This window comes from Anoplopoma fimbria, chromosome 20 (assembly GCF_027596085.1).
Source record: "Anoplopoma fimbria isolate UVic2021 breed Golden Eagle Sablefish chromosome 20, Afim_UVic_2022, whole genome shotgun sequence".
NCBI lineage: Eukaryota > Metazoa > Chordata > Actinopteri > Perciformes > Anoplopomatidae > Anoplopoma > Anoplopoma fimbria.
In genome coordinates, this window is record NC_072468.1 from 18198385 (window position 1) to 18225969 (window position 27585).

The following is a 27585-nucleotide window of genomic DNA, read 5'->3' on the forward strand; positions in this document are numbered from 1 at the left end:
CCACTACAGCAAAAAAAACAAAAAAAACTGTGTGTGTGTGTGGGGGGGGGGGGGGGAACTTTACATGGAGGCTGAGAGAAGCTTTTATGTAGATACTATTTGCATTAATAGATTATTATTTAATTTGTATGCATTTGGAGCGATCAAGATTAGTTTGAATCAAAATTGAGGAGGAGGTAATACTTCTTTTTTTTTTTCAGACGTTGCAGTTTGAAAAAATATCGCCACATATAGGGATATTCCTGGAAATAAATCACGTTTTTTTTTTTGGGGGGGGGGGGGGGGGGATCATTTCCACGCAAAACTATTAGACGCTATCTAGCTGCAGGTGGTGTTTTTCAAAAGAAACTTGCTTTCAACAAGTTGTTCCCAGAATCTCCACCACCACCACCACCACCACTCCTTCCCTCACTGGTCCTAATTGGGTTTTTTGGGGCGGCGGAGAGCTGTGACGCCTCTCAGCCTGATGACATCACCCAGCCAGTCACACACAGTCGGACCGCGGCGCGCACGGAGGAACTAGTTGTCGGAGTGGAGAGGAGCGCGGCAGTACTTCATTACGACCAGAGCACCAGCTGGGAGAAATATTCACCTGTGCGCCGCCGGGACACATTCACCAGGATTTTTCATTCTTTTTTTTTTTATATAAAAGCAGACTCCGTCTTAAAGGCGCAGCGTGGGGGGCAGTGTCTCTGTCCTGAAGACGAAACAAGTTTATTTGAGCCTTTTTCCCCTCAAAACACTGACCCGCATCTGAAGGGTTTCGGTCCGTACAGTTACTCCGGAGAGGCTGCTTTCGTAAAGGGGACCGTAATCCACCATGGCGAGACATGACGCCCGAGACCGCTCCAGAATGATCGGACTGCTCTGCTTGGCCGCGTCGATACTTGTGCAACACGGTAAGAAATGATTACTTATTAAAGAAAAAAAGAGAAAACTTCATATATTTATATATAGTGTCCAGCTGGGACATATACACTCCTCATTTCTTCTCTTTTAATAATTAAAAAGGAGATCCATTTCAACCTGAGTACCACCTGTCAAGGGCGGTGATAGGAATGTATCGGCAGGTGATTTCCTACTGGCCAAGGTTTTTTTTTTTTTTTTTAGCTTTAACTCCCAAAAAAAAAAAAAAAATCTAAATAATTGAGACTGCAGTTTACTGGGAAATGATATTTAAAAACAACTACCGCTTTCTCTTTTCCTTATTCTTCACTCATGAAACCGTCTGTATCGATCTTTGACCCGAGTTTCGGTCGGTGACTCAACGCCATGTTGAGTTTTCCTAAGGTGTGGCTCTGTAGGACAGCAAGGTGTTTTCCCAGGTGCCTGCTGGTCGCTGTAGTCCATTTCTGTACCAGTCTGTCCTTGGTACTCTTTCCTCTAAACACACCCTTCTACTCAACTTCCCCACTGCTCATTTTCTCCCCTCTGTCTGCACATCATCTTCAATGATTTACACTTCAGTTGGGGGGGAAAAATGAGGTCTTAAAGCTCTTAATGTACACAGAGAGGGGCAACAACTTAAAACTCAACCATTTGCACACGACGACACGCTTTTCTACCTTGTTTTCATACAGTTTACCACTCCCAGTGAAGGCCTTTTATTATAAATAAGCTGGTATTTACTTTGAACAAGGTTAAAGGCCACCTTGCGTCCCCGGCAACCTGTTTAAACAAGTGAATCATTCAGGTGTTTTCCAGTCCACTTGAGCCTACAGTAGGTGTAGCCTACAGGTATCACTGCCACAGCCAGTAGGCCCACGAACGAGCGGAAACATCCCTGGCATGCAGCTCACAAATTAACATATGAATGCATGTGGTATGAAACCAGTTCAACATTTTCTCGGCTTCCTTGCTGGGCCAGCTATTTTGTTTGTGCAGTAATTGGGGCAAGAATGTAGGGCTAGATCTAAGGCTCTGGCTCGGTACGTACATTTGCAGTAGTGTACGGTAATGCAGTTGATTGTGGGTTTGCTTTAATCACGACTCATAAACATAGTCACTCTTGACTTATTCATGCAGTGGACCTTTTTTGTCCAATTTCATTTTACCGAACATGAAGTGCTCCTAGGGGACGGAGAAAAGTGTGGGGGGGGAACAAAACAAAAGGTTTTACATATTTATGAGCGAGGGAAAAAATCGGAAGGCTTAACCAATACACGCGAAAACATTTTCTTTCATTTAAGTCATCTTTTCAGAGTGGACCTCTGACCTCCTTTTGGTTAATAGTGAAGAAATGCAACTCTGCGTTTTGTGTTTTCCTACTTCCTCTCAAGCAACCACCTCCCTCCACCTTCAATCCTGCGTCTGAGAGAAGTTCATTTAATTTCCTGAAAAGTTTCTACTTCAATATGGCCTCGCTGTAATGTTAAAAAAAAGAATCCTTATTGAGGTTGATGGGTTTTTAATTAAGGTAGGCCTCTGTAGTTACACATATATTCATATATAAAAAAAACTTAATATCAGCTGGCTGGTGGGGGTCCAGTTTAAGCTCTGAAATTACAACATAATACTACCCCCACCCCCCTGTGTCAAGGTTGTGAGGGACCACGGATGTGGGTCAGAAACGCTTGGCCCATTACCATGGAGATGTTTTTATTGGAAGAGGGGTGGGCTTATGTGGGTTGGGGGGGTTTGGGGCTATGGCAGCATTGTCTTTATGGCTGAGTAAGCTGCGTGTGTGCAGGGGGTGACTGGCTGGCTGGCTGGCTGGCTGGCTGCCTGAGAAACTGGTGGGCATGCAGGGTCAGGGCCGGGGGAGGAGGAGGAGGAGGAGGCGGCGGCTTCCTTCTCCGCTCACAAACAAAATGTTTGTCCTGGTATACCTGAAGTCCTCCATCAGAGCTAATTCAGATGCAAAGCTCCTCCTAGATGGCTCTCCTTATTAGTTTCGAGGAAACAGGTGGCTTTTTTCGGCAGCCTGCTGCAGGGTGCCGGGGTTTTTGCAGCTGAGTTCACGGATTGGCTGGAGAACTCAAAGGGCAGCGTCTGATTTAAGACAGGGCGACGCTCCACCTCCCCCTCTCTCCCACCCGCCACTTGAAAACTCCCTCTCTCCCGCCATTCCTCGTTCCATCCCCCACTCCTGCCGTCAAGTACATACAGGGGCCTTGTTCTCGTCTCTCTTTATTTACATCGATCTTCCACTGCTTTTGTTTGAGGCGATGGTAGGCACCCCCCCCCCCCTCACAGCTTCTCTTCTGACTGAAGGCCATGCTGCTTATGACGGAAACGACATGCAGACAGACAGGAAGATAAACCTCATGGGTGTTCACCATTGTCTGTCACGGGGGCTGTAGGATTTCTTGTGAGCTGGAGTGGTATCGACCCTCCTGAAATACTCTGTTTTTCCTTCCAATAGAGCATTTTTTTCACAACACCCTGCCCTCCCACAAACGCATAGGCAACCAGAAACTCTGAGGTGATGTTTCTTTAGGAAATTCTACTTGTGCAATAGCTCAAACTATTCACTCTAACTACTTCCCTGCCCATGGAGAGATTCAGTGTAGTTCTGCCAAGCCACAGATAATTCATCATTACAACGGAGAGAGAGAGAGCATTACATGTTGTCTATAAAGAGGGATTTGATTGATGGATAATGAGTGGAGTTTGTTTTTTCCAACCTAATAAAATAAGGAAAAAGTAAGTCCTTAGTATCTCATTAGTTCCAGTGGAGCGAGGGGCTTAGGTCTTAGTTTGGTTTTGGTGTTAATGGCTGTCTCAGTTAGGTCCTATCATTATGTAAATGAGCTGTCCTCATCCCTCCGCATCGGTCCTGTAAATGTCGAAAGGATTTTGAAAAGGTCAGGTGTGTGTCTATATGTGTGTGTAGCTCCGGCCCTGGCATTCGTTAGTACGTCCACACACACACACACACACACACACACACACACACACACACACACACACACACACACACACACACACACACACACACACACACACACACACACACATTTACTAACTGGCCTTCCTGTTTAAATGACACATCAATAACCTTCTCCTCCCCCTTATAATCACCATTAAGAGTTCGTTGATTCGGACATAAAAGTGTGCTTGGATTTACACCTTAATGGAGATATAAGAGTGATACCAAGCAAGTGTGTGTGTGTCCACGTGGCAAATGTGGCCCCCATTAATTTGAAATAACTAAATTGTAGAAAGACTGGAGCTGATATTTGGCAATTCACCAAATGCGCCTAATGATTTAGACAGCTTTTTATTATTACCTGTTATTTTACCAGGTGCGCAATTGGGGAAAAATCGACTTCAGCTTAGTGGTAATATAAATTGGCATTCTTCGAAATGAAGTACCTCTTATCCAACATTAAACCAGAGACGGATGGAAAGCTTTTAAATAGATGTAATGAAAACATTTTAGCAGCAGGCAATTTACATTTGTTAAACCCTTTTTTTATTTTTTTTTTAAAAGAAGTTATATTGATTTAAAATAATGTTGATCCTCAGAATCTCGCAGGGTACTAGAAACAGATATTTTTATAAATTTGTTTCAGCGAAACAACGTTGCTCTGTAGACTTTTCATTACCGATGACCAGAAACACAAAGGATCCATCAGGTTTATTGTTGACATGGCAAATATTATTAGACGGGATGGATGGATCAGAAGAGAGGGAGGTGAGTACGAGTCACTGCATCTTGTTGCATTCTAGGACGCAGTATTGGACCACAAACACAATTGTGTACTCACACACACACTCACACAGACACGCATACACGTACAGCTGGTGATGAAAAAGGGCAGTAACTGGAGGCTGCCCTGTAAGTCAGATGACATTCCAATAATAGGGAGGAACCGTCACGTCGCAGGATGACAGTGTGTGTGTGTGTGTGTGTGTGTACGTGCGTTAGTGTATCCGTTCAGGAAGTGTGTACGTGAATCATCCTCATCTGCAACCCTGTTATCTTCCACAGACATTAGATCTGAGGACAAATCCTTTTTTTATCGCTCTCTGCTCATTTAACTGACTTTCTTTAAGGACGCTTTTTTTCTCCAACTAATGATAGTGGCTTTCCTGCAACATCCATCTCCATGCTAGAAGTCGTCCCCCCCCTCTTCCCCCCCCTTTGCCTTCATGTACATGCTGGACAGACGGCGGCCTGGGTTGAGGTCACACTGAGAGCCCCCCCACAGGGATGTTTGTGTTTGGCTCCAAGGGTTGCCAGACAGCCGGAGTCGCTCCAATCTGATCCGAAGGAAAATGAGCTGAGATCCTTGTCTTTTGAAGGAATTCCAAATGTCATTAATATGAATAGGGCTAGCTGAGGGGTTTCCAAAAACACAACTGTGCAGGGGTCGATATTTTTGTTGGCAGAGGTGTTGGGTTAAACTGCTATATACATCGAAACTGTGTGCATAAGCTCTCACGCTGACACGAGTTCACTGCGAGAGTCCATCCCATAATGTAGCCTACTCGAACCGCCCACGTGTTTTTATAGATAATGGAGAGTTTTTAGCACTTTTTGCAGTGGTAGCATGCCAGCAGCTTATCTCGTATGAGAATGCCATGAGGAATGAGGCTTGCTTTATTTTTCCAGTCACACACACACATTTCCACGCCATTAGTCAAGATACCTTCAGCCAATTCTGCATTTCCTTATGTCTAACAAAACCCCAGATGGAATTTAGGGAGATGCAGGTCAAACCCATTCCAGCTCAGCCGATGTGGAGAATGAGCGCTAATTCCAATTGAAGCTCCACTGAAAGGCAGCCAAACTGTTTAAAAAAAAAAAAATCCCCTTAATTAACTAGACTTGGGAGTGTCTCTGTGACCCCGCTGTAGTAAAATCACAGAGGAGGAACGGTGAAGGAGGAGCAAGGGCAGGGAGGAGGAGGAGGAGGAGGAGGAGGAGGGGGGGTTTGAGGATGTCGACATTTTCAAATTCCGCACCGCAGCATCTTGGCAGAGGCAACGAAGGAGGATTTCACAAAAACTGTGTGAGGGAGTGAACCAGGGAGGCCAAGAATTATCAGGTCATTTGTAATTCAGTCGCACCTCCCTCCCCTCTTCTTCTTCCCCTTCTCTTAAAACACGAGACACATATTTAACAGGCAAAGAGACCGCCATTGCGGTTCAGAAAAAGGAGCGCTTGTCCTAACCTTTCTCTTTTTATTACAGTTACCTGACCTCTACTCTCTCCCTGTCATATTTTCCTCCCCTTTCTTCTGTCTTTGTCACATTCTTTTATTTCAAAAAATCCTCCCCATAGTGGACTCAGCAGATCTCTGTGCCACTAAGCACTGAGGCCTTTGACTGTGTCCTCCTGAGCGTGAGGAGGACACAATATCGTGTGTGTGTGTGTGTGTGTGTGTGTGTGTGTGTGTGTGTGTGTGTGTGTGTGTGTGTGTGTGTGTGTGTGTGTGTGTGTGTGTGTGTGTGTGTGTGTGTGTGTGTGTGTGTGTGTGTGTGTGTGTGTGTGTGTGTGTGTGTGTGTGTGTGTGTGTGTGTGTGTGTGTGTGTGTGTACATATATACACACACATACATGCATGCACACGGCAGCTCATTAGCAGTCACCTTAATGTGTCTAAATGCAGTAAGCGAGGTGGAGGCTGGTTTGCGTTATTGATCCGGTATTGAATGGTGGATGATGCAGTGACCTTATGTGATATTGAAAACATTTAGGGCTTCGCTCTGTCGGCATGACGGCACCATGAAACATCTCTCTCTCTCTCTCTCTCTCTCTCTCCTCCCTCCTCCTCTCATAATCCCTCCCTGTGTCCTCCCTGCCCCTCGGTTTGTGAAATGTCGAGCTAGTATTGCTTCACCTTTTTTCCATCTCTCTTTCTATTTCCACACATTTCTTCTTTTTTTTTTAATCAACATGTGTCACCAGCAACATTACAGCCGTTTTGTTACCCTTCCGCACACCTTTTCTCCTCTATTAATACACACCCACACGGAGACGTGCTGCATCTTCGTCACATCTGACTTTGACAAGGTCGTGTCAAATTCTCACTTATCAGAGGCTGGACAGCCTGGCTACAGGAAGGAAATTGAATTTGGCATGACAGGGTCTTGTCGGGGGCTCTGGGAGCTGGATGTAGAGTCATGCTCCCCCCCCCAAAAAACCTTATGCACACCAACTGCTTTCAATTCACTCGGCTTTTCCCCGTGATCCCAGCAGACTTATCTTGAGGAACAGGGTCAAATTACACACTGTGGTATAAAGAAAAAGGTGGTATTCTTCAAGATATAATCTCAGAAATATGAGATAAGAAAAACAGAACAGGCCATCGCCGAGATAATTCACCGCAGGTTTATTTCTCATGAAGGCCGGTGGAGAGTGTTCTTGCGTTTCACAAGACAAGCCGTGTTGGTGCGATTCCCTACAACTCTATCTTGCCACTGATATCGGCGCTATCTCTTGTTTCACTTGTTGGTTTACAAATCTGCTGCCATGCCATGCCGATAAACGGGCAGCACAGTCGTCAATGGTCCCCGGAGCCTTGAAACGGCAGGACCGTTGAAATCCTCCCCTGAAGCGAACGGTACATTAAGGTCAAATGGAAGCAGCAGGTTTATTCAGTTATCGGGCCTGTGTTTAGTCAACAGGGTGTGTCGGGGTTTGTTTGGTGTGGCTCCTTAGAGAGAGCTGGTCCTCCTTCGTTAAAGCCATTTATCTCCTTTCGTGTGTTAAACTGATTGCCTGCTCTCTCTAGTCGGCCTCTTTCTCCCCCCTCTGTCACTCTCTCCCCCCACCCCTGTCACATTTTTTTTACTTCCACTCCTCCATCTTGATTCTTTCATCCTCTGCCCTCTCCGTCTTCCCCTGTTTACGTCTCCTAATGCTCCAAACTTCCTTCTCTCTGTAATTTGGTCCGCATAATTGCTCCATCTGCTCGGTAAACTGCTGCCTCTGACTGTATCTCTTCTTCCTCCTCTCGTCCCGTTCTTTGCTCTCCTTCGCTTCGTTTTTTTTTTTAGTCATCAATCCCTCGTTTCTGCTTCTGTAATTGGAATGTCTGTTGCTTTCCCCTCTATCCTCTTACTCCCTCTTTCCCTTCTTAATCTCTCTTCCCTCTCTCCTCTTCTTCTGCAACTCTCTTCCTGTCCCACCGTCCAATTCCCCAGTTGTCTCCTCCACCTATGTCAGCTCCAGAGTTTCTCTTTAAGCTTATCCAAACTGCCTATGCTACTTTCCCGCTCCTACTCTCTCGTTTGCTCCCTCTGTCTCTCGTTCTACTTTCCTCCCATACCTCCCTAACAGCCCCCGCCCTCCCTACAGACATTTGTATTGCAGGCATCTGTACCTTCCTACCCTCCCTAACGAGGTCCTCTGTTTCTTTTTTCTTCCTCGCATCAATCTCTCTCTCTCTCTCTCTCTCTCTCTCTCTCTCTCTCTCTCTCTCTCTCTCTCTCTCTCTCTCATACACTTTCTCTCCCTCTGTTTCTTTCCCTCCTAATGGCCAAGAACACCTCCTCCCACTCCACCCTGCTGGGCATTTTTTGAAGGTTAAGTTGCTGTGACACTTTTACAGTGTTTCACCCCACCTCACCCCTCCTCTGATTGTCTCACCCTCCTCTGCCCCCCCCCCCCCCCCCCCGTCTCCCCGTCTCCCCTCGCCCAGGCTGCGGAACGACACTCATCATCATCGCCGCCACCTCCTTTACACGTGACCGCAAACACACAAGCAGAGCGCACACACACACGGTACATAGCACGTACGTAGCGGACACATGCACACAGTTCTCTGGGCTGATTTGATGGTTGAATCACTTGATTACTGTACAGAGGACAGGAAAAGGGACAGAACAAAGTCGAATAACTGGGTGAGCTTAGCATGGGAGTTAAAATGGGGAAATGGAAACAAATGCGGGATTTTATTTAATTTGAGCAGAGTTAGCCTGTCGTGCAGTGCCGGATCAGGCCGACGATGTCCACTCCCCCGCTGCTATATGCTGTCACACACTCCTCTCCTCCGTGGGCGGTTACTAGGCCAGTAATACAGCTTGACTCATCAAACAAGAGTTTCACACTGAAGTTGAAAGGGGCTTACATTTGAGGAGTTAATTCCCACCCTACAATGTAGTACAGTCTACTACAGAAAACTAGCTTTGTGATGCATGTCCATTTTTTGCAGTGAAATTTTGTTGGAGAGATACTATTCACACGTTTTTAATATTGGTACATGCATACTATCACATGAATCTACATTTGGTCATCTGACTTATGTTGGTTCTTAATCACTTTACTGTGACTTTGCTTTATTTTTAGCTTTTATAACAAATGCAGTGCATACAAACAATATTATAAACACCCAGATATGTTGAATCTATCACTGTCCATAACCATCTTGATGGAAATGTCAATACAGATTTATGATTTGACATACAATAGTCGTTCCTCTATAATGCAGCCTAAAAGAGGATGTAGTAATAATTCAATGGTGTGATCCATTATTTATTCAACCTAAAATGCATTGAAAACAATGGGGGCTGTACCACACCAAATAAGTTCTTAGTCGACTTAATGTTGTAAATGAAATTTGTAGATGAAATGATTAGTTGCTTGATCTGTAAAATTGCGTTTCTCCACAAAGAATAACACAAAAGCACCGCTTTAAATCTTGTGTTTACCAGAAATGTGCTCACAAGTCTTTGGGAAAGAAATTATTCAGCATGAAAAAAGCACAAAAAATAACCTACGACCAAAATGACAGATTATTTGTTTACGAGAGGGCAGACCTAGAAAACTATTTTGATAACCCCGTTAATTGTTTGCACTTCTCAAGCAAAGAGACGGTGCCTCTTTCTTAAATGTGTTTTTTCTTTTTTGCATTACTATAAAGTGAATATCTTTTGAGTTTTGGACCTTTGATCAGGTTTAAAAAAAAGCAATTTGAGGAAGTCACCATAGGTCACATCTTATTTATAATGTAACTGTATATTTCACAAACATTTGCAAAAGAAGACTTCAGCATTGAACAGCAGCAACCTTGAGATGTTGTTTTTAGACCCGGCAGTCAGCTGGCTGCTGCTGCCAGACAGGATGATGCACTTGGTGTTACTGAAAACAGAGACACTATTGTTCTCAGTCCAAGCTCAGAGACCCCCCCTCCCCCTTCCTCCCCTCACACTCTCCCCCCCTAATCCAGGTGAGCAGAAGGAGACCATTGAAAAGGGTGTCTATTGTCCTTCCTCCCCCCTTCCCTTTCCTCGCTCTGCACCACACCTGTATCAATGGACAGACCTGCCTTTGAGTAGTGGCCCTAGAGGGAAAGTGGCTTTGTAACAACAGATGATTGGCTAGTTTCTCTTGAAACGAAGGCTGATGGAGGGCCATTTGTGCCACACTGGTGCCTTTTTTTTCTCTTTTTTTTTTTTTTCAAAAAGGTTTTCTTGGTCCACAAGTCCTTGATACGCCCCGCAAAGGGGCATTTGTGTGCATAAAGTCCAAATATTTGCCAGTTCCTATGTCCATGTTTACGCCGTGCATGTATCATTCACTCGCTCGTTATTTGGCTGCTTGCTGTTTTGCCTTTTCTATCTTGGCCTCTTTAGGAAGAGCCGGGAGGGAAGGGATGAGAGAGGGGAGGGAGATAGACGGAGCGAGCAGGAGACACAGTATCTCCTCTCCTGACTCCAACTCGTCACCGAGGCCCGCTATGCGTCTACTCGCTCCCTCAGCTTTGCTGGGAGCCGTCTCCTAAACTCACCGCCTTTTTTTTATTTTTTTTATTATTATTATTTTTTTTTTATAAAAGCTTTTAAAGTAAACACTTTAACCGCTTACTTCTGTCCTTTCCCTCTCTTCCCACTTTCCTGTTCTCGCAACAAGCTTGCGGCTGATTCGTGCACCAGTGATTCATGAATTTATCTCTCGCACGGCACTGTCGTGTGTGTGTGTGTGTGTGTGTGTGTGTGTGTGTGTGTGTGTGTGTGTGTGTGTGTGTGTGTGTGTGTGTGTGTGTGTGTGTGTGTGTGTGTGTGTGTGTGTGTGTGTGTGTGTGTTGTGTGTGTGTGTGTGTGTGTGTGTGTGTGTGTGTGTGTGTGTGTGGTCTGAGCGACAGAAAAAGGCTGCATGCTGGGGGGTTGAGGGGGGTTGAGGGGATGTGCTGTGACGCCAGCCCTGATTAGAGAAGTAGCACTCGCAGTTTAAACACACATTTAAATAGACACAGCCTCGGGTAAATCTTGGTTGGGGGGGGGTGGTTCCTCTGCTTGTGTAAACTAACACAAGTGTTCTCAGTTGTTCTGGTTTTAAATAGAAGTCCCTGCGGCTCCACCTTCCAACTTTCCCTTGTTCATTTGTGTGTCTCGCGTCGTCCCCCCCCCTCGACGTCTCACTCTGCTCCCTACTTTAAACACAGGATTGCTTTATCTGGCATCGATTATTGATGTCCTGCAGAGACGTTTCCCTCCGTGCTGCCCGTCTCTGTCCGTCTCCTCTGCATTCTTTTACATGACTCCCTCTCTTGTGGCTGCTCATTTGGCTGTCATCCCTGTGCCAGCCAGTTCCCTTCCTCTCTTTCAGTTTATCTCTCCTCCTCATTCCTTCCAGATGACTCTCTTCCCCCCCCCCCCCCCTCATCACCTCAGCCCATTGTGAGTTTACTTCCTTCCTTTCTCTCTCTCGCCCCCCCCCCATGCGTCCCTCTTCCTTTTCCTCTCTGAACCTCATTCGGGCCTGCTTGTCTCAGGTTTGAGTGTCCTACTTTGATTTCCTCTCCCTCTTGCATTTTGCTATCTCCCCTCCCCTCCCTGGTGTTTATTTACATAGAGAGGGATGAAGGTAGGGGCTGTCAGGATGGATTGATGGATGGCGTGAGGCCACGGGTGAGGGGATCTGGGCATTTGATGGAAGCCCCTGTCATTCAGGATGCTACTTAAAGAATTGGCTCGTTCGTTATCGTAACAAGATGTGGAGGACTCGCCGGCCGTATGAAGATATTCACCTCAAAGAGCTCACACCTCTCTGGTGTCGTTTTCTTTCTCAAATTATTTCCATAATGTGGCCTTAAAAGTGGTCCTAACGTGCTAAAAGTCAACCATTCTTTAGAAGGATACTGTCTTTGTAGAACATAGAACCTTTACATTGACAGAGACGCTCCGCCGCGCTGCATGTCTGCCCCTTTTGAAAAAGCTCTGTGGATGACATAATTATGCAGTGTCAACGTGTGACAAGCTGAGCTTAGCTGCATTAGAAGAATTAATATGCACGGCGTAGGAGGGAGCCCGTCCATGATCTTCCAATGCTTATAGCCACTCAGTCCCCTCCGCTCATCTTGGGAAGCTATCACACTCTGGAGCTAAGTTGTATCTGAAGCCATCACTGCTAATGTTTCCACTGTCTTTTTTTTTTTTTTTTAAGCCAGTGGAATGTTTTAAGGCTTGTGTAATCTCCATCTGTATCGCATTCATTTGTCAAGTATAATGAATGCACTTGAGTTTTTACTTGGTCATTTAATGCTGACACTAGTTAATGGGCCTTAAGGGAATTAGATAGCCTATGATGTCATAGTAATCAGTCTGATTAGGTATTTAATGCATAATTCAATATTGGACTGGGTTTCTACGGACCAGTCCCAAACCTGTAGATTTTAATGTGACTCTTCTAGATAAATACACATTTTATTCATTATTATTTCTAATGTATTATCTACTGATTTCAAATGTTATTTTAAAGACTTTTCCATCCTCAATCTAAATCATGTTTCTTAGAAAACTTGAATATAAAATAAAAAAACTGCAAGATAGTTAGATATAACTTTAAAGTACAGTATAACTTCTTATGACTTATTAGTTCCAGTTTAGAAAGTGGAGTTGGAGTCCAGCAGTGCAGCTGCCTGTGCCGTATATCATAACACCAAGTACAGGTCAGCTCGGTGAGTCAGTAGCCTGAGATGTTACAGAACGTACAGCTTGAAATATTAAAGCACTTCTCTGGCTCAGATGATGAAATGCCAGAAGACGTGGCTGAAGGGTAACATATTTTCCAATGTTTTTGAGTCTAAGTGACTAATAAGGACAGCAAAGTTTGAAATTTTAGATTGATATTATAAGTGTCTGACAACCTTAAGGAAAGGACCTTGAAGAGAAATAAACCGTTTTTCCTTTACCTTCCGCTCAATCCGGACTGTTTGTTATTTTGTCATGTGACTTACTGCCAAAAGACCTTGGAAATCGGAGTGAGATTGAGACAGAGAAGTGGCCCGGTATTGTCAGAGTTTGTTGTGTTGAGGTCCAGAAAGCGTAGCTTATCGTTATCTAAAAGATTTTCAATGTCATTGCTGAATATTCTACTGATTTGGACAATATGCAACGTAAGATTTCAGAACGAGACTTCTCGAAACAAGACTTGGTTAGACAGAAACAACAAACTAGCCAGATCAAGCAAAAGGTCAAGAAAAACATTTCATTTTTCGGTAAGGTCCTTGCTATGATGTCTTGAGACGCATACAAGAATCTGAGCCTGTCGTATGCAAAACAAGCACTTTTAGTGGATGTAAATTGGCAATGAGGAATTTGACTGATTTGATTAAATTGCAGCTCCCTTTTCGTTCAGAACTGGACCATCTTAAAAAAATGTTGTCCCCAGTGGACAGTGCTATTCATGTGCTATTTGACTCTACTTCTACTTTTTTCATGCATGATTTATCAACTTGAGCCAATAAACGCGGTTTAAAAAAAGGCAGTGGTATGACATTTTTTCTCACTCTAGTTTTGGCATAGCAGCATTTTGGGAAGTAAAAAAGATCAGCAATGCACTGAGCTGTGTATCAGTATCAGTATATAGAGAATGTGTCAGGCACATCTAGAGCTGAAGTAATGAGTTGATTTCATGCAAAAATGTCAAACATCTCTTTGTTTCAGCTTCTCAGTTGTGAGGATTTGCTTTTTTTGTGTCTTATGTGATAGTACACTGAATGACTTGTGGTTTTGGACCAAACAAGCAATTTGAAAACATCACTTTGGGTTTATTTAATAATTATTAACTGAATCAAGATTAATCAGCAGATAAACTGATAATGAAACAAACTTTTTAGTATTATAAATGTCATGATAACGAAGTATGAGAGCCACATTAGAACACCAGGAGAACACAATACAACAGGGGAAGTGCTAAAAAGTAGAGATGTGAGTTCAAGTGAAAGGCTTCTTGGAGCTACGCCTGACAAATTGGAGGCATGGCCCAGTCTAGCACAAAATCATTCGATCACCTGCCAGTTGACAAAGCCCACTTGTGCTGAGTCTGTGATGGAACAAGCGACAGGAGATACGGAGCCGCAGAGACCAATGTGAATGGCATGCAGTGGGATGAGCAAAGGGGGGACAGGCGAGTGTAGGCCATGCTGTTGGAGGTAAATGTATGTTGGCAGTAGCTTAAGGGAGGGAAAGAGTAAGAGGGGAGAGGAGAGAGGAGCCTGTTACTGAACCATCAGCGGTGGCAATGAGACACTGGTGCAGCCCGTGGAACCACATCCCTTATCAGAGAGGAGGATGGGAAGGCAGGAAAGTAGTCAGAAATACTGTAGCGCTACAAGACAGGGGACCCAATGCAACATTTCACTTTGATGGAACATTATTACTCATAAGTATGCGCACCCCCGTAGGAGTTCTCGAAACAATCACCCGAAAACAGTAGGCACCCCAGGGACGCGTCATTACTCTGGGCGCACAGGCTTTATCTAACTCTCCATTCGTTTGCATCTATTTTGAGCGCCTAGCTAAAAAAAAAAATCACAAGTGCAACACATTAAAAAACAAGCATGACACCCAGCCACATCATAGAAATAATTCTGGGTCTCTGTGTTTGTAGTTCATCAGCTCTGATCATCTCATTTAGACTTGATTTTTCAAACATATGCAAATGTCACGAGGCGCCAGGAAAAGCCAGAGCTTTGCAACACTGCCACTGATTTCGGCACTTGATTGTTAATGAACTTTATATTTGGGGTTTTTCGCTTTTGCTAAAAACAGAAAATGTTGGATTAGTGAGAAAAGCTGCTTCGAAAATTGGTTAGCAGAAAGAGCGCAATGAGGAGAAGATTAAGGAGGACCGAGGGGAGAATGTAAGGTGACAGATTGAGATAGGAGGGGGGGCAAAAGAGGGAAAGAAGGGCACAAGCTTCACGGGGAAAAGGTGTGAAGACAGTGTCAGGGGTATTGAATCAGAGGGGGGTGTGTGCGAGGATGTGAGCAGAGCAGATATGCACTCCCTGCCTCAGGCTTGGTGGGGTGACTATACTCGCTGCTATACTTTTTTTCATCAACTCCGGATCAGTCAAATGCAGGAACCAAGATGGAAGGTTTGTGGAAGGGAGGAATCACCACAGCAAATACGTGTGTTTTTTGTGTGTGTGTGTGTGTGGGCCATACAGAGCAGGTGCAGTCAGCAAGTGCAAGTGGGTGTGTGGTTTGTTTGAATGGTAGACATCAGAGAGTCCGAGAGAATGGCCTTTGTATTCAGCCAATACCGAGTGAGTAAATATTTTGGAAGGGGCATGCTGCGTCTGTAGATTGCTCTTTTTAAGCAGCGAGGGGGGGGTGACAACAGAGGGAGGGGGAGAGATGAGAGATGAGAGGGAAGGAGATGGCGAGATGGAGGAAACTGTGAAGCAGCAGCAGCAGCTATGTTTACTACACCACGCAGGGAACGCGAACACAAACCGAGCTTTGTCCTGCGCTCAGGCTAACTTACCGTTGGAGCTGGCTGTGCGACCTCGCAGAGACGCGAGCTCGAAAACTGCTTTTGCTCTTTCCCCTTCATTTGCTGCCAAATGACATCGCTTACTCTGCTACGGGGTCGCCCCTCGCTGCCGGCGGCCGCCGTCATGAATGAACAATGTGCACTTCTCAGGGTCCCTGCCTCTCCTCAGGGTGCTTTTCTGCGCGGGCCGAAAGGTGTACACACCACAGGAAACAAAGCTAGGCAGCCTTGTTAGAGATCATGTTTGATGCGTCTCATCTTTTTCTACTGTCGGAACATGATATGAGCAAAACAAACACGGCAACGACATGTGAGCACGTCAAACAGGCATGGCGCAGCGTGACCTCCACGGCTGCCCCTGTTGTGTTGTATGTATTTCATTTATTTATTTTTTTGCTATTGTGTTAGGGCAGAACGGCACCAGTGGGGGATGTGGGATAAGAGGGGTCATTCATTCACACACACACACACACACACACACACACACACACACACACACACACACACACACACACACACACACACACACACACACACACACACACACACACACCCCCTCACAGGCCTTTCATCTTTACTCTCACAGGCTTCTCTTGTTCTGTCAGTCCCGCTGAAGAGAAAGAAGGAGAGAGGGAGATGGAGGAAGGATGTCAGGGAAGGGGGGGGGGGGGGAGAAAGAAAAGGGCAACAAGTGATTTGGGTTTCCTGTTCCATGTGAAAATCATCCACCAACCGGCCCCACCCTACTCCATAACCTCCATTTTGGGAGGGAGGGAGGGAGGGGGAGGGAGGGAGCGTAACAGGTTGCAAAAGTTCTCTCTGCTTTTGTGCTATGCCATTTCCTTTTCATCTTTTTTTTATTTATTTTTTTCCTCCCCATCCTCCTCTCTAATTGTATCCTTCTCATCTCATCCTCTTGTTGCCTCGCCTCGCCCCCCCCGCCCCCTTCCACTCTTCCACTCTTCCACTCTTCCTCTCTTCCTCTGTCCATCCCTCGCTCTCCCTGGGGCTTGCCTCAGTGGGTCGGTTCCAGTCTGTCTGTTCGCTGATGACTCCACTTGGAGCAGATGTGATGCTGAGCAGCTGTTGCTCTGCTCTGCAGTACCACCCCACAACCCCCCCCCCCCCTCTTTTTTATTTATCTCTCCCTCCCCTCCAATGTCTCTTATGTTCTTATTTCCCCACATGTCTTTTTGTTCCCCGCTACGCCGCTACTCAACTGTAAATTGGCGAGCTTCATTTTATATTTTATTCCCGGATCTGTTCTGTCTTCTCTGACCAGCCTCACCCAATTCGTTTCACTCTCCGGCCTCCCCCCCGATGCAGCTGTTAACGTTCAAATCACATTAGGATTTTTGTCGTGACAATAAGTCTGGAATGTGCGTTTTGTCTGCCACACGAAGGCCAACCGTCACACTGTAATCATGTGAAACAAATGCCGGCCATTCATTGCAGCACACACAGAGGGCAATGGGAGGATATTGTTGGACCATAAATCTGGCTAAATGAGAGGAATGCAGAATGATGGCTGTGTTTGTGTCGTTGTTGTTTTCGTTAATTCACCCAATGACACAATGTTGTTCAAAGCCGGGCCCAGAGCTGGAATTAGAATTTCTATGTTTAGCTCAATATTAAGATTTATAGAGACAAAATGGGACTTTGACACTTGAAGAATGATGAAGTGTGGGTTTTATTTAGGCTTACTCCCATCAGTGCTCTGCTCTTCTTCACATAGTTTAATAAGGATCTTTTATTGGCTCTCTCTGTTCATTTCTTTCGGTCTCTCCGCCTCCGCCTCTGCCAGGATTGTCTGGATGGTGAACTGAGCATCCTCTGACAGGTGCCCTCTTGTCTGAGATTAGAAGCGAAGTGGGAGAGGAGTTTTAGGAGGCGGGCGGGGTGGGTTCATGTCACTTTGATGACTTCAGCCTGGAGGAATCTGTTTCTGGACAGGCGCGTGGTTGGTGTCTGTGTGTGCATAAGCATGAGTGTGCGTGTCACATCTGTAATTGGCTGCTGCAGCCGATCTCACAGCTCGGCCTCTGATCTTGTGGAAATCTGGGATCAGCGTGGCAGATCCGCCTGCTAATCAGCACTCGGAGGGCCGTGCACGGGAACCTCAACCTGTGCTTCGCTCTGGAGGCTGGAATATCACTGCACTCAGGGATTTAATCGCACCAAAAATCCTTAATGGGAAATGGTACGTGAAGTCTAATTTGAGGATTTTCAGATAAAGTGTGCGTGTGCGTGTGTGTGTGTGTGTGTGTGTGTGTGTGTGTGTGTGTGTGTGTGTGTGTGACAGCAGTGTGTGTGTGACAGCAGTGTGTGTTCTGTGTGACAGCAGTGTGTGTTCTGTGTGCGTGTGTGTGTGTGTGACAGCAGTGTGTGACAGCAGTGTGTGTTCTGTGTGTGTGACTGAAACACAGATAAGCGATTTGGAGCGTCACTTTGCCCCCTTGTGCTCTCGGATGATAAGATTACAACAAGGCCAGATTGCTGGTGGCTCTCTTTGCACTTTACCCTCTCCGGTGTCTCCTCTGTGCGGCCGGTGAGCGCTCGTGTTGGCATACGGCACGGCGTCATCGGGAAATTCATAAGGGGGATTCATCACTCACTACTGGTTCCCCTTTGAGGACTGCACTAATTAGCCGGCGTCTGTGATTAGTTGGCTTGTGTTTGATCTGCTTCACTCCTCTCTCTCTCTCTGTTGAGAAGAAAAAAAAAAAAAAATGCTGCCTGCATGGCTGGGCCACGATTTGGCTGCGAGGTGCACCCAACACACAAAGACTCAATAACAGACACACAAAGATGCACACAGCGGCAGATTTTTCCCTGCCTTTTGGGGACACTCCAGGTGGCCTCAGAGACACAGTAACAGAGACACAGTAACACACACACACACACACACACACACACACACACACACACACACACACACACACACACACACACACACACACACACACACACGTGATCAGCAGTGCTCCAAACCAAACGCAAAAACAATGCTGGGAAGGAGTGCAGCTGTTAATATTCAACCAAAACTCTGTTTGCTTTCACTTTGTGAGTTTCAGCCTGTCATTGAAATTCCTCCTTTTAAAAAACAGTCATTGCACTGCTTAAAAAGCAACACGGTGGCGTGGGCGGCTGGCTGAGAAGTGGATTTACTAAACTTAACCCCGAGTGATTACAGCTGAAGATGGGCGAATTATGAATGTAATTAAATTTGTACAAATCCCCCTTTGCTCCCCTTTTGCATTAGCTCTCAATGGCAACGCGCAGTAGGGGATTTCCATGCTGCGTTTGATATGACACAAATAGGAGCAATTCTTTGGTGCGTGACCGAGCACTGTCTAATTACACAGAAGCTGTGATATTGAAGGGGCCTGTCTGTCCTTGAAGCTGGCCACTGGAGCATGGCGGGGCCATCTCTTGTCTGTTCATGCCCCCATCTATCTATCTATCCCTCTCTTCCCAATCCTCTATCTGTCACTCTGCCTTAAGGGGGTAGATGGTAAACAAAGGCGGCTCCAACCCAATGTAATGACGACCTGACAGGGGATGGCTCCAGCTTGTGTGTGTTGTTGTTTTTTTTCCGTGTGCGTTTGTTGTTGTGCGTTCCTTATGATCTCGGGGAAAGAGGGCTTCAATGGCAGGCAGATCAATTGGAGCATCATTGTGACTGTTGAGCCATTACAGGATAAAACCAGTGTTCATACTGTTATTAAGGGGGAATTCTATCCATTGATGTTTGCCTCTCAGACAGGTAAAGGTGTTAAAGACAGCGAGCAGTTTCTTCTTGATATGAACATCTAGAGAAGGTACCGACTTTAGCTCTGTATCTTTAAATGTAAAGATTGTTTTTTATTATTTATTTTATTTAACCTCTTTTTTTTATTTTTTTTTATAGATGTTTTCTGTTTTATTTTTTCAACTGACAGACAGCAGATGTTTCTGTTGAATGGCATAGAACTAGTTAACCACCTTTTTATATTTCTTCATGTATACTGACAACTTCTCAAGCTGTGATCTGGTCATTTCTTTGGTCAATACGTAAATTGACCAAAGAAATGGTGTAAAACAGAACCATGGTTCTTTGTGGTCCATTGGAACATTGTTGTTATAATCTAGAGCGCCATTTATTCCCCTACTGATCAAACTGTTTTATTTTGATAATAGTACATCAAAATTTCCCAGAGACATAGGTCTTGCATGTTCGGTCAGACAGTCCAAACCTTCATATTGGAGAAGCTAGAACCAGTACATGTTTGGCATTTGAGCTTGATTAAGAACTTTGATAATATATAAATTATCTAAATCGTTGATTGTCTTTTCTGATGATTATCTTTGCGGTTAATAAAGGAATTGTTTCAGCTGCACTGATCTACAGTATATAGAGCTATATAATTAATTTCAAATGCAACCGACGTAACATTATACAGGATGATATAATTATATTTATCAACAAATGAGCCCAGTAATTGAAACAATTATCATACATTTTATTCATAGAGTGCCTTTCATAGTTCTAAAAAACACTTTGCATGAGACACACAACATTAATCACACGTTAAAGGCAGTCAAGAAGTAAGATGTTTGCGAGCAACATTTAATCATCCCTGTGTTCACATGGCGCCTTAATTGATTGTCAAAGACTGCCTTCGCTTAAAGTCCTTTATCTCCTCTGGCTATTTACTGGTAGATAATTTATTTACTGTAAAGCGTTTAACTGTCTGATTTCTTTTTCTGGGTTGTTTAATGTCTGCTAATTAATGTATGTTATTTGAGTTGACATGCACAGGTTTATTTTTTGAGGATCCCTGTAAATTATTTGAACTAGTATTTTTCTTTTCTTTTTTTTTTAATCTAGACTCTGACAATGCAGCCGGGCGGCCAAATCGTTTCTGTGTCTTCTTTTTTTTTTTAAAACAGAAAAGACTTGAGAGGAAATATCAGTTTATGCGCCACTCCCCTCTGTTGATCCTTCTCCTTGAGCTGTCTGTCTGTTAGTGTTTCAGACATCCATCCATCCGCCGGCATCAAAACAATGCACCAATGTTCCCAAGGCAAGTTGTCATAGTGACTGTCCTTCAGAGAATATTCAAAGTTGATCTTAACGTTCAGTTCAGATGGAGGACGGGCCAGAGAACAGCCTCCTACGTCCATGCTGTTACTCTCCTGCTCCATTGTGTCTTATAGAAACCGCACTCTCTCTTTTCTTTTCTTCTCTTCCCCTCCCTCCTCGGTATCACCTTTCCCCTCCTGCTTTATAGGAGAACTGATGGGAGGTATGTGTGTGTGTGTGTGTGCGTGTGTGTGTGAAGTGAAAAGTTTCATCTTACCTACCTCCTATTGAGGCTTGAAGACAATAGGCCGCTCACCTCCGCCCTCACTGCAGACCTGCGGGAAGGAAACTCTGACGCTGTTGTAACAAACAAGGCGTGGATTCTTTTCTGCTTTTAATTGCTTCTGTTATCTATTGTCCCCCTCTCCTATCTTTTTGTTCCGTTTTCCCACGTCCTACAAGCCTGATGTTTACTAATTGCTGCCATCTTCCCACCTCACTGTTGCTGAGCTCTTTTGTGTAGGAAAAAAAAAAAAAGTAATTTAAAAACTGTTGCATGTCCACGTATTTTCAAAAAGCAGGAGGACTGATCAGCTATCCACATATCTGACATTTGAGCAATACGCTGCAGTGTTCCAGCAATATGAGTCATAATAAATCATAACATTTGCTCTTATCTGAGCAAGACTTTTGCAAAGAGTTTATGCACTCTACTTTTTTCTTTCCAAGTGGTGGGTGTCATATTAATATTTTGGAACATAACTCGCCTATCCTCTCAAATCTTTCCCCGCAGACCTCTTTCTTTTTTTTTTCTTCTTCTTTCGTGCTCCTACACAGACTTTCTGTCAGTAATTCAATCCAGCTGGTTGTTGTGACGGACACGCTCATCAGTTTATCATAATGTTAGTACGCACCTCCTTGTTTGTTTGCTTGCGACGCCTGACCTTCTGTCTTCCATATGGCCGGCATTGATTTGCTAACACGCTGTGTGATGCTCCTGACAGATTGACTGTGCTAATAGCCGTCTCCCTCATATCACCGTACTGCATTTTAATCCTTTTAATGTGCAGTGTAAATTGGATTGGTCTCTCACCCGCTCAACTATGAATGAGCTGCGCGTTGACAGCGTTGTTGACCATTGGGCTCGTTGGTAGCGGGCTGAGTGACGGCTCTCACACTGTGGGGAAGAGTGAGAGCCCCCCTTGCCCCAAGGTGAAGTTAAGGTGAACATTGTTTATGAAGAACCTGGAAACACAGCTGTTTTGGGTTCTGGAGGCGGGGTTGTCATGGAATTCCTTTCACTTTAACAGGCGGCTCAGTTTTTTAATTCGGGGACAGGATCACACCCAGCCTGAAATATCCTCTCTGACACCTCGGTAGGCTCTCGCATCCAAGTGTTGTTAGGGAGGAGAAAATAGGACGCATAATCACATTATGTTAACAAGTGACATACCAAGGGACAGATGTAAACACACACACGCACGCACATAAAGGAAATGATGGATGTAGAGATAAAAACACACGCATACACAGCCCGCCTTCGACATTTGTAGAAGTATCTGGCACGTTTTTTCTCCCGATGTGCACTTTTGACTTAACCTGATCCTTTAATTCATGGCGATTTCCGAAGTGAGATGCTGCCAAACTCTGAATTTGCACGCTCGCACGCACACACGCGCTTCCAAAGTCATTCAGAGAGCGAGGTCTGAAGGACTTTTTTGGCGAGCTTTCTGCCGTACCTGATGGAGAGGTGCAGTGCATCTGGTATGCATCATTCGAAATAGATCAAGATGTTCCCCACACACTGACCCGAGACCTGTCTGCAAATTATTTTCCCAAAGCCGCCTCAGATTTACATTTTATGATTTCGCACGGACTGCAAATATGTCACCGAGGTCACCGCGGTCACCCGGCAGTAAAAACCCCGAAATAACATGCAGGGCTAAAATAACATGCCCGGTACAATTACCATGAGGAGTGATGGCACACAGGGCTGGAATGAAGAAGTCGGACACAAAAGGAACTAGCAGAGTATAAAAAAAATAAAAAAAAAGAGTCAAGGAAGAGCAGAATGAGCCAGAGGGATGAAAGGATTTATTCCAAAATGAAAAGACAGGACAGGGCTATGGCATAGAGGAGGGGGGGGTTTGGGTAGAGAAGTGAGGGATGCCGAGAGAGAAGACGAGTTCGGTGGAGGTAGAATGATGTGCAGGGCCCGAGCAGACAAAGCAGAGCCAGGAGCCGCAGGGGACCTGGGTGTCTGTCAGCCATCCAGCCAGTAAGTTATTCAGTCACTTATTCAGTGGGCCGGAGCGATGGCGGTAGCACGGCGGAATAGAAGCAGCAGTTATTTGTTTGTGTCCTTTCTGTCCGCAGTAAACTGCCTGTTAAAAGGGAGACTTTACTGACCCTAAGCGGGCCCAGTGCCAGGCGACAACATGGAACACCATCAGACCTTTTATGGCCTTGGTTATTTTTTTTTTTTTTTTTTTTGTGTGCACCGCTTTACACACCTCCTCTTTACACAGTCGCTGCATTCCTTCATATCCCACCGTCATTCTTTATCGCCGTCTTCTCTGTTTGACTATCTCTCTCTCCTTGCCCTATCCACTCTCCTACCTCTCTCTCTCTCTCTCTCTCTCTCTCTCTCTCTCTCTCTCTCTCTCTCTCTCTCTCTCTCTCTCTCTCCTGGGTCAGGTACAGTGTAGATGTTGGTGTTTATCAATAATGAAGAGATGAGATGAGAGGAGGAGGAGGAGGAGGAGGAGGAGGAGAGCACACTGCTCTCGTTCTTACCACGGGATGAATTATTCACCCGGTGAAGAAGAGTGCCTCTCCACCCTGTGAGAGTGTGAGTGTGTGTGTGCGATCGTGTGTGTTTCTATGACTGCCTGTCTAAATGTGGTTATACTTTACCTAGCAGTTGTACGTGTGGAAATGTGTTTTGTCTTGGAAGACCACACACACACACACACACACACACACACACACACACACACACACACACACACACACACACACACACACACACACACACACACACACCATCTTTTTTGAACTATATGCATGGTTTTCCCTTAGCTCGGCAGATGCTAAATGATTTAGCGTGTTGTGTATGTTGTTGGTTGTAAGGTTCATCTATTGCGTGCTGTGCTACGCTTCGGTTAAACTAAAAGAAACCATGTAAAGTTTTAGGGATCACACCTGTTTTTTCCAATTACATTCAAGCAAACAGGAATCCTGTCTCAGACCTGTTCGACCGCCAGAGCTTGCTTGACCGGAAATATTCTGTTAGTGGTATGTCCATAGCTGAGAATAGAAGATGAAGGAGGAGCGAGTCAGAGGGTTTCATAGAGAGACTTATGCATGGCCTATTGTGTATGTCATTTCATGTCATGGGCATGAATTCCTCTTCTTTGTCAGTTTCCTCTTCCTCCTGAACTCATGCATACTGTATGGACGTATATAGTATATAGTCTCATAGCAAGACAGAGGTCACGGTCCAGCTTTGGAGCTATGCCGGTTTGCATTTGAAGCTGAATTGTTCACAGTTTGAAGAGTAGGAAACTGTCTTTTTAAGGGGTTTTAAACTTCCCTGCTGGGTCTTTTTCATTAAGATGATGCACTTAATTGAATTGGCAAATGCTTATTTGTGCAAATGATATTCGCTTGGGTCCTAAGGCATGTTTGTTATAAACAGGAAGCTAAATAGGAATATGCATCAGTATACAGCTGCATGTGCGTGTGTGTACGGACACACACGCACATAGTCACCAAACACTCACCACCTCCCCGTGCAGATTTCTCCTCCAGCTGTTCATTTCTCCTTGGCACTTTGAAGCCTGTTCATATCTCTCCGTGTCCCTCCCTCCGAACCCCCGATTTCTCCTTCACTCCACTTCTGGTACATTTCATGCATTTCTGCCTCCCTTTCTCATTTCTCCCTCTGTGTCTGATTTCCCTTCTCTTTCCACTCTGTGCTCAGAGTCAGTTATCAAATGTTTCATCATGTCACTGTGAACAAAGTGAAATGTAGCTCTCCCTTCTTCATGCACCTTCTTTTTTATTTTTTTTTACTCCTCTGCTCCTGTTGCATCACAGAGTTCTGCTGTTTTTTTTTTTATTACCTGCTGTCTGCATGCAACCTCGCTGTAACACCAAACCCCTTCTTTTTTTAACAAGTGTGTTTCTTTTTTTACATTTCCAAGTGGATTGAACATCTGTGGGGATATTTTGGCATGTAGATCTCCCACAGTAGCCTTGGTCTTTTTAGAGTGTGCTCCTTCATCAAACCAAGGTGCTTGGACTCGATTTGCTCCCACTAGTAAATCTTACAGGAAGAATAGATTACAATTGGATGTCATTGGAGAAGTCCATAATAAGCAGTGGCTACTTCTAAATGTAGCTTTCTCATGTGATATCGATTGGGCCCCTTACGGAGATCCCAGTGGAAAGGTCAATGAGAAGCCGAGACACATCTCAAGTCTTCATTTCCTAGTTTTATTCTTGGCTTGTCAAACTGCCTTGCCTGTCAAAGCTAAGCTGCATTCCCACTCTGCTCCCTGCATACCAAAGTATCCACATCTACATGTGTGTGCGTGTGTGTGCGTGTGCGTGTGCGTGTGTGTGTGTGTTTGTGTGGGCGCGCATACACAGTGTGTGCTCGTTCATCGTGTGTGTGGGAAGCTGTATGTGACTCCACATTTGCGCGCGTGTGTCTGAAGGTCAGAGAAACCAGCGCTGCAACAGTGTCGGGTAACAGCAGCAGCCGACAGCAGGCTCAGGTTGGTGCTGTTCCAGACTCCAGCTGATAACTGCTATTAGTACACACCAGCAGCAGTTTGGACATGATACGCAGCCACAGCAGTGTCACAGTTTTATTGTGGAGGACACAACATCACACAGAAATCACAGTTACACAGCAGCCACACAGGTAGGCCAGTTTAACTAGAATGCCAGGCCACATGTGTCACATCTTTTCACCGTCTCTGCTTGTCAGGTTTTAAAGCTGCACAAAGGATTACAGGTGCATCAGTCATGAAAACTGCAATATTGCAGTATCTAGTGTGACAAAGGGACCAGTATTATTGAAGATTAACAGAGGAAGAACAACAGTCACAAGCTGTTTTCTCTTCGTAAAGGGATTGACAGGTTAGTTAAACATTTTGACATTCACCTCATGTGTACCAGCACGATGGATTTGAAATGAAACAATTCTGAGAGTAAATTCCTGATTGCAGTTTTAATTGTAGAGTGTTTAAGAACACAGGAAAAGTTGCCCTTTCATTATCGTGCTGCACTGTTCCAAAAATCTACAAAAGGGGTAAACCGAATGGAAGAATCCTTCTTAAACACTCTTAAAGCTGAAAGTCATCACTTTAATCTCAGCGATTGCTTCCTTTCAATTCCATTTGCTGGAGTACAACAGAAAAATGTGTCACTGTCCCAATACTTACATGCTGCACCGTACAAGACTACAACCCCCATAATAATCGCGGAATTGATTCGGCCTTGTCTGTGCCAGTGTCTCGAAAAACTAAAAAAAAAACTAAAATTGCACATCGGTAGCCTCACAGAGCTGGTATTTGGCAGTCACTTTCATTTAGAAACCACTTGTATCCAAGGCCGGCGCACAAAGACGCACACATTGTCGCACTGAGAATAAAACCCCGAGCACTGAACAATGGAGAAAGGAACAGTTCTGATGGATCGTCCTTTTATTATTTTCCAACACTAAGGTGGGTTGAGTAGAAGTTCAAAGATGCCTTTAACCCACAGTTACTCCTTGTTACTGTTAAACGTAGTGGTGAATATGTAATGACGTGGACACTCACCATGAATTTATTATTAGTGGGTGAGGAATATCATGTTCAGAAAAGATGAGCCCTCCATATGCACAACTGAGCAGTTACAAAGGATGTCATAAATAAGTGGTGTGAAAGCTGGCTTCTGTAAATAAAACAAAAACAAACAAAAAAACCAAGATCTGAACATCCCTCTACCTTTTTTATATATTTCTTTTATTGCGCGTCAAGCTCAAAGATAATTAATACCTGTGTACCCAAAGAGACGTGGAGCTGTGTATACACGTGCTGTGCTTGCTGTTTTTATTTATTTTTTGTACATAGGCAATCATTAAGCCACCAAACAGACATTTTTTTGTATTGTGAAGTCAGACAAAAGTGGGGCTTGCGGTATCCTCACAACATCGCAAGTGGCACCCTCGGGCCCAAAACTCAGCATGTCAAAGTCATCAGGTTTGATAGGTGGCATAGTCTTCACTCTTAATTCCCCCGTGAGAAAAAGATTATGTTTGAGGAGGAAAAGAGAGAGACAGAGCAGGCAGAGACCGATTCCATCAAGACAACAGCACAGTGTATCAGAGCTATTATTCTCCACGAGTGGAGACGGTGAGCGCAACAATAACAAGATAATAATGGAAATGGAGAAATTCACACGGACCTGGGAGAATAATGAAAGCCCCGAAATGCTCATTGAGACAGCAATGCACCGAAGGCCCAAAAGGAAACGCACCCACATTTTCTCCATCTCTCCTGTGCTCTCTCTCTCACACACACACACACACACACACACACACACACACACACACACACACACACACACACACACACACACACACACACACACACACACATACACTTACACACACACACACATACACATACATACATACACACATACATACACACACGCACAATATGCTGGAAAGCAATCTTCAAGAACACGGAGAAGTGGAAAGCTCCATTCTAGCCCACCTGACAGTGCATAGCCACTAGCTTGATGAAATGGCAGAGAGTCAGTGAGCTCTGAAGGCCATTAGATAT

At 44.8% G+C, this 27585-nt stretch overlaps 1 protein-coding gene across 2 annotated transcripts in view; it reads left to right on the top strand.

Annotated features, from left to right (window-relative positions):
• The first annotated feature begins 376 nt into the window (after window positions 1-376).
• Window positions 377-27585, top strand: part of LOC129109531 (nectin-2-like) — a 76552-nt gene continuing 49343 nt past the window's right edge. Inside the window, exon 1 of one of the 2 annotated variants that reach the window (XM_054621617.1) lies at window positions 377-899. In XM_054621617.1, coding sequence (XP_054477592.1) covers window positions 821-899 — 79 coding nt within the window. In that variant the 5' untranslated portion in view covers window positions 377-820. The remainder of the gene's footprint in view (window positions 900-27585) is intronic. The other variant, XM_054621618.1, reaches the window with a different exon arrangement.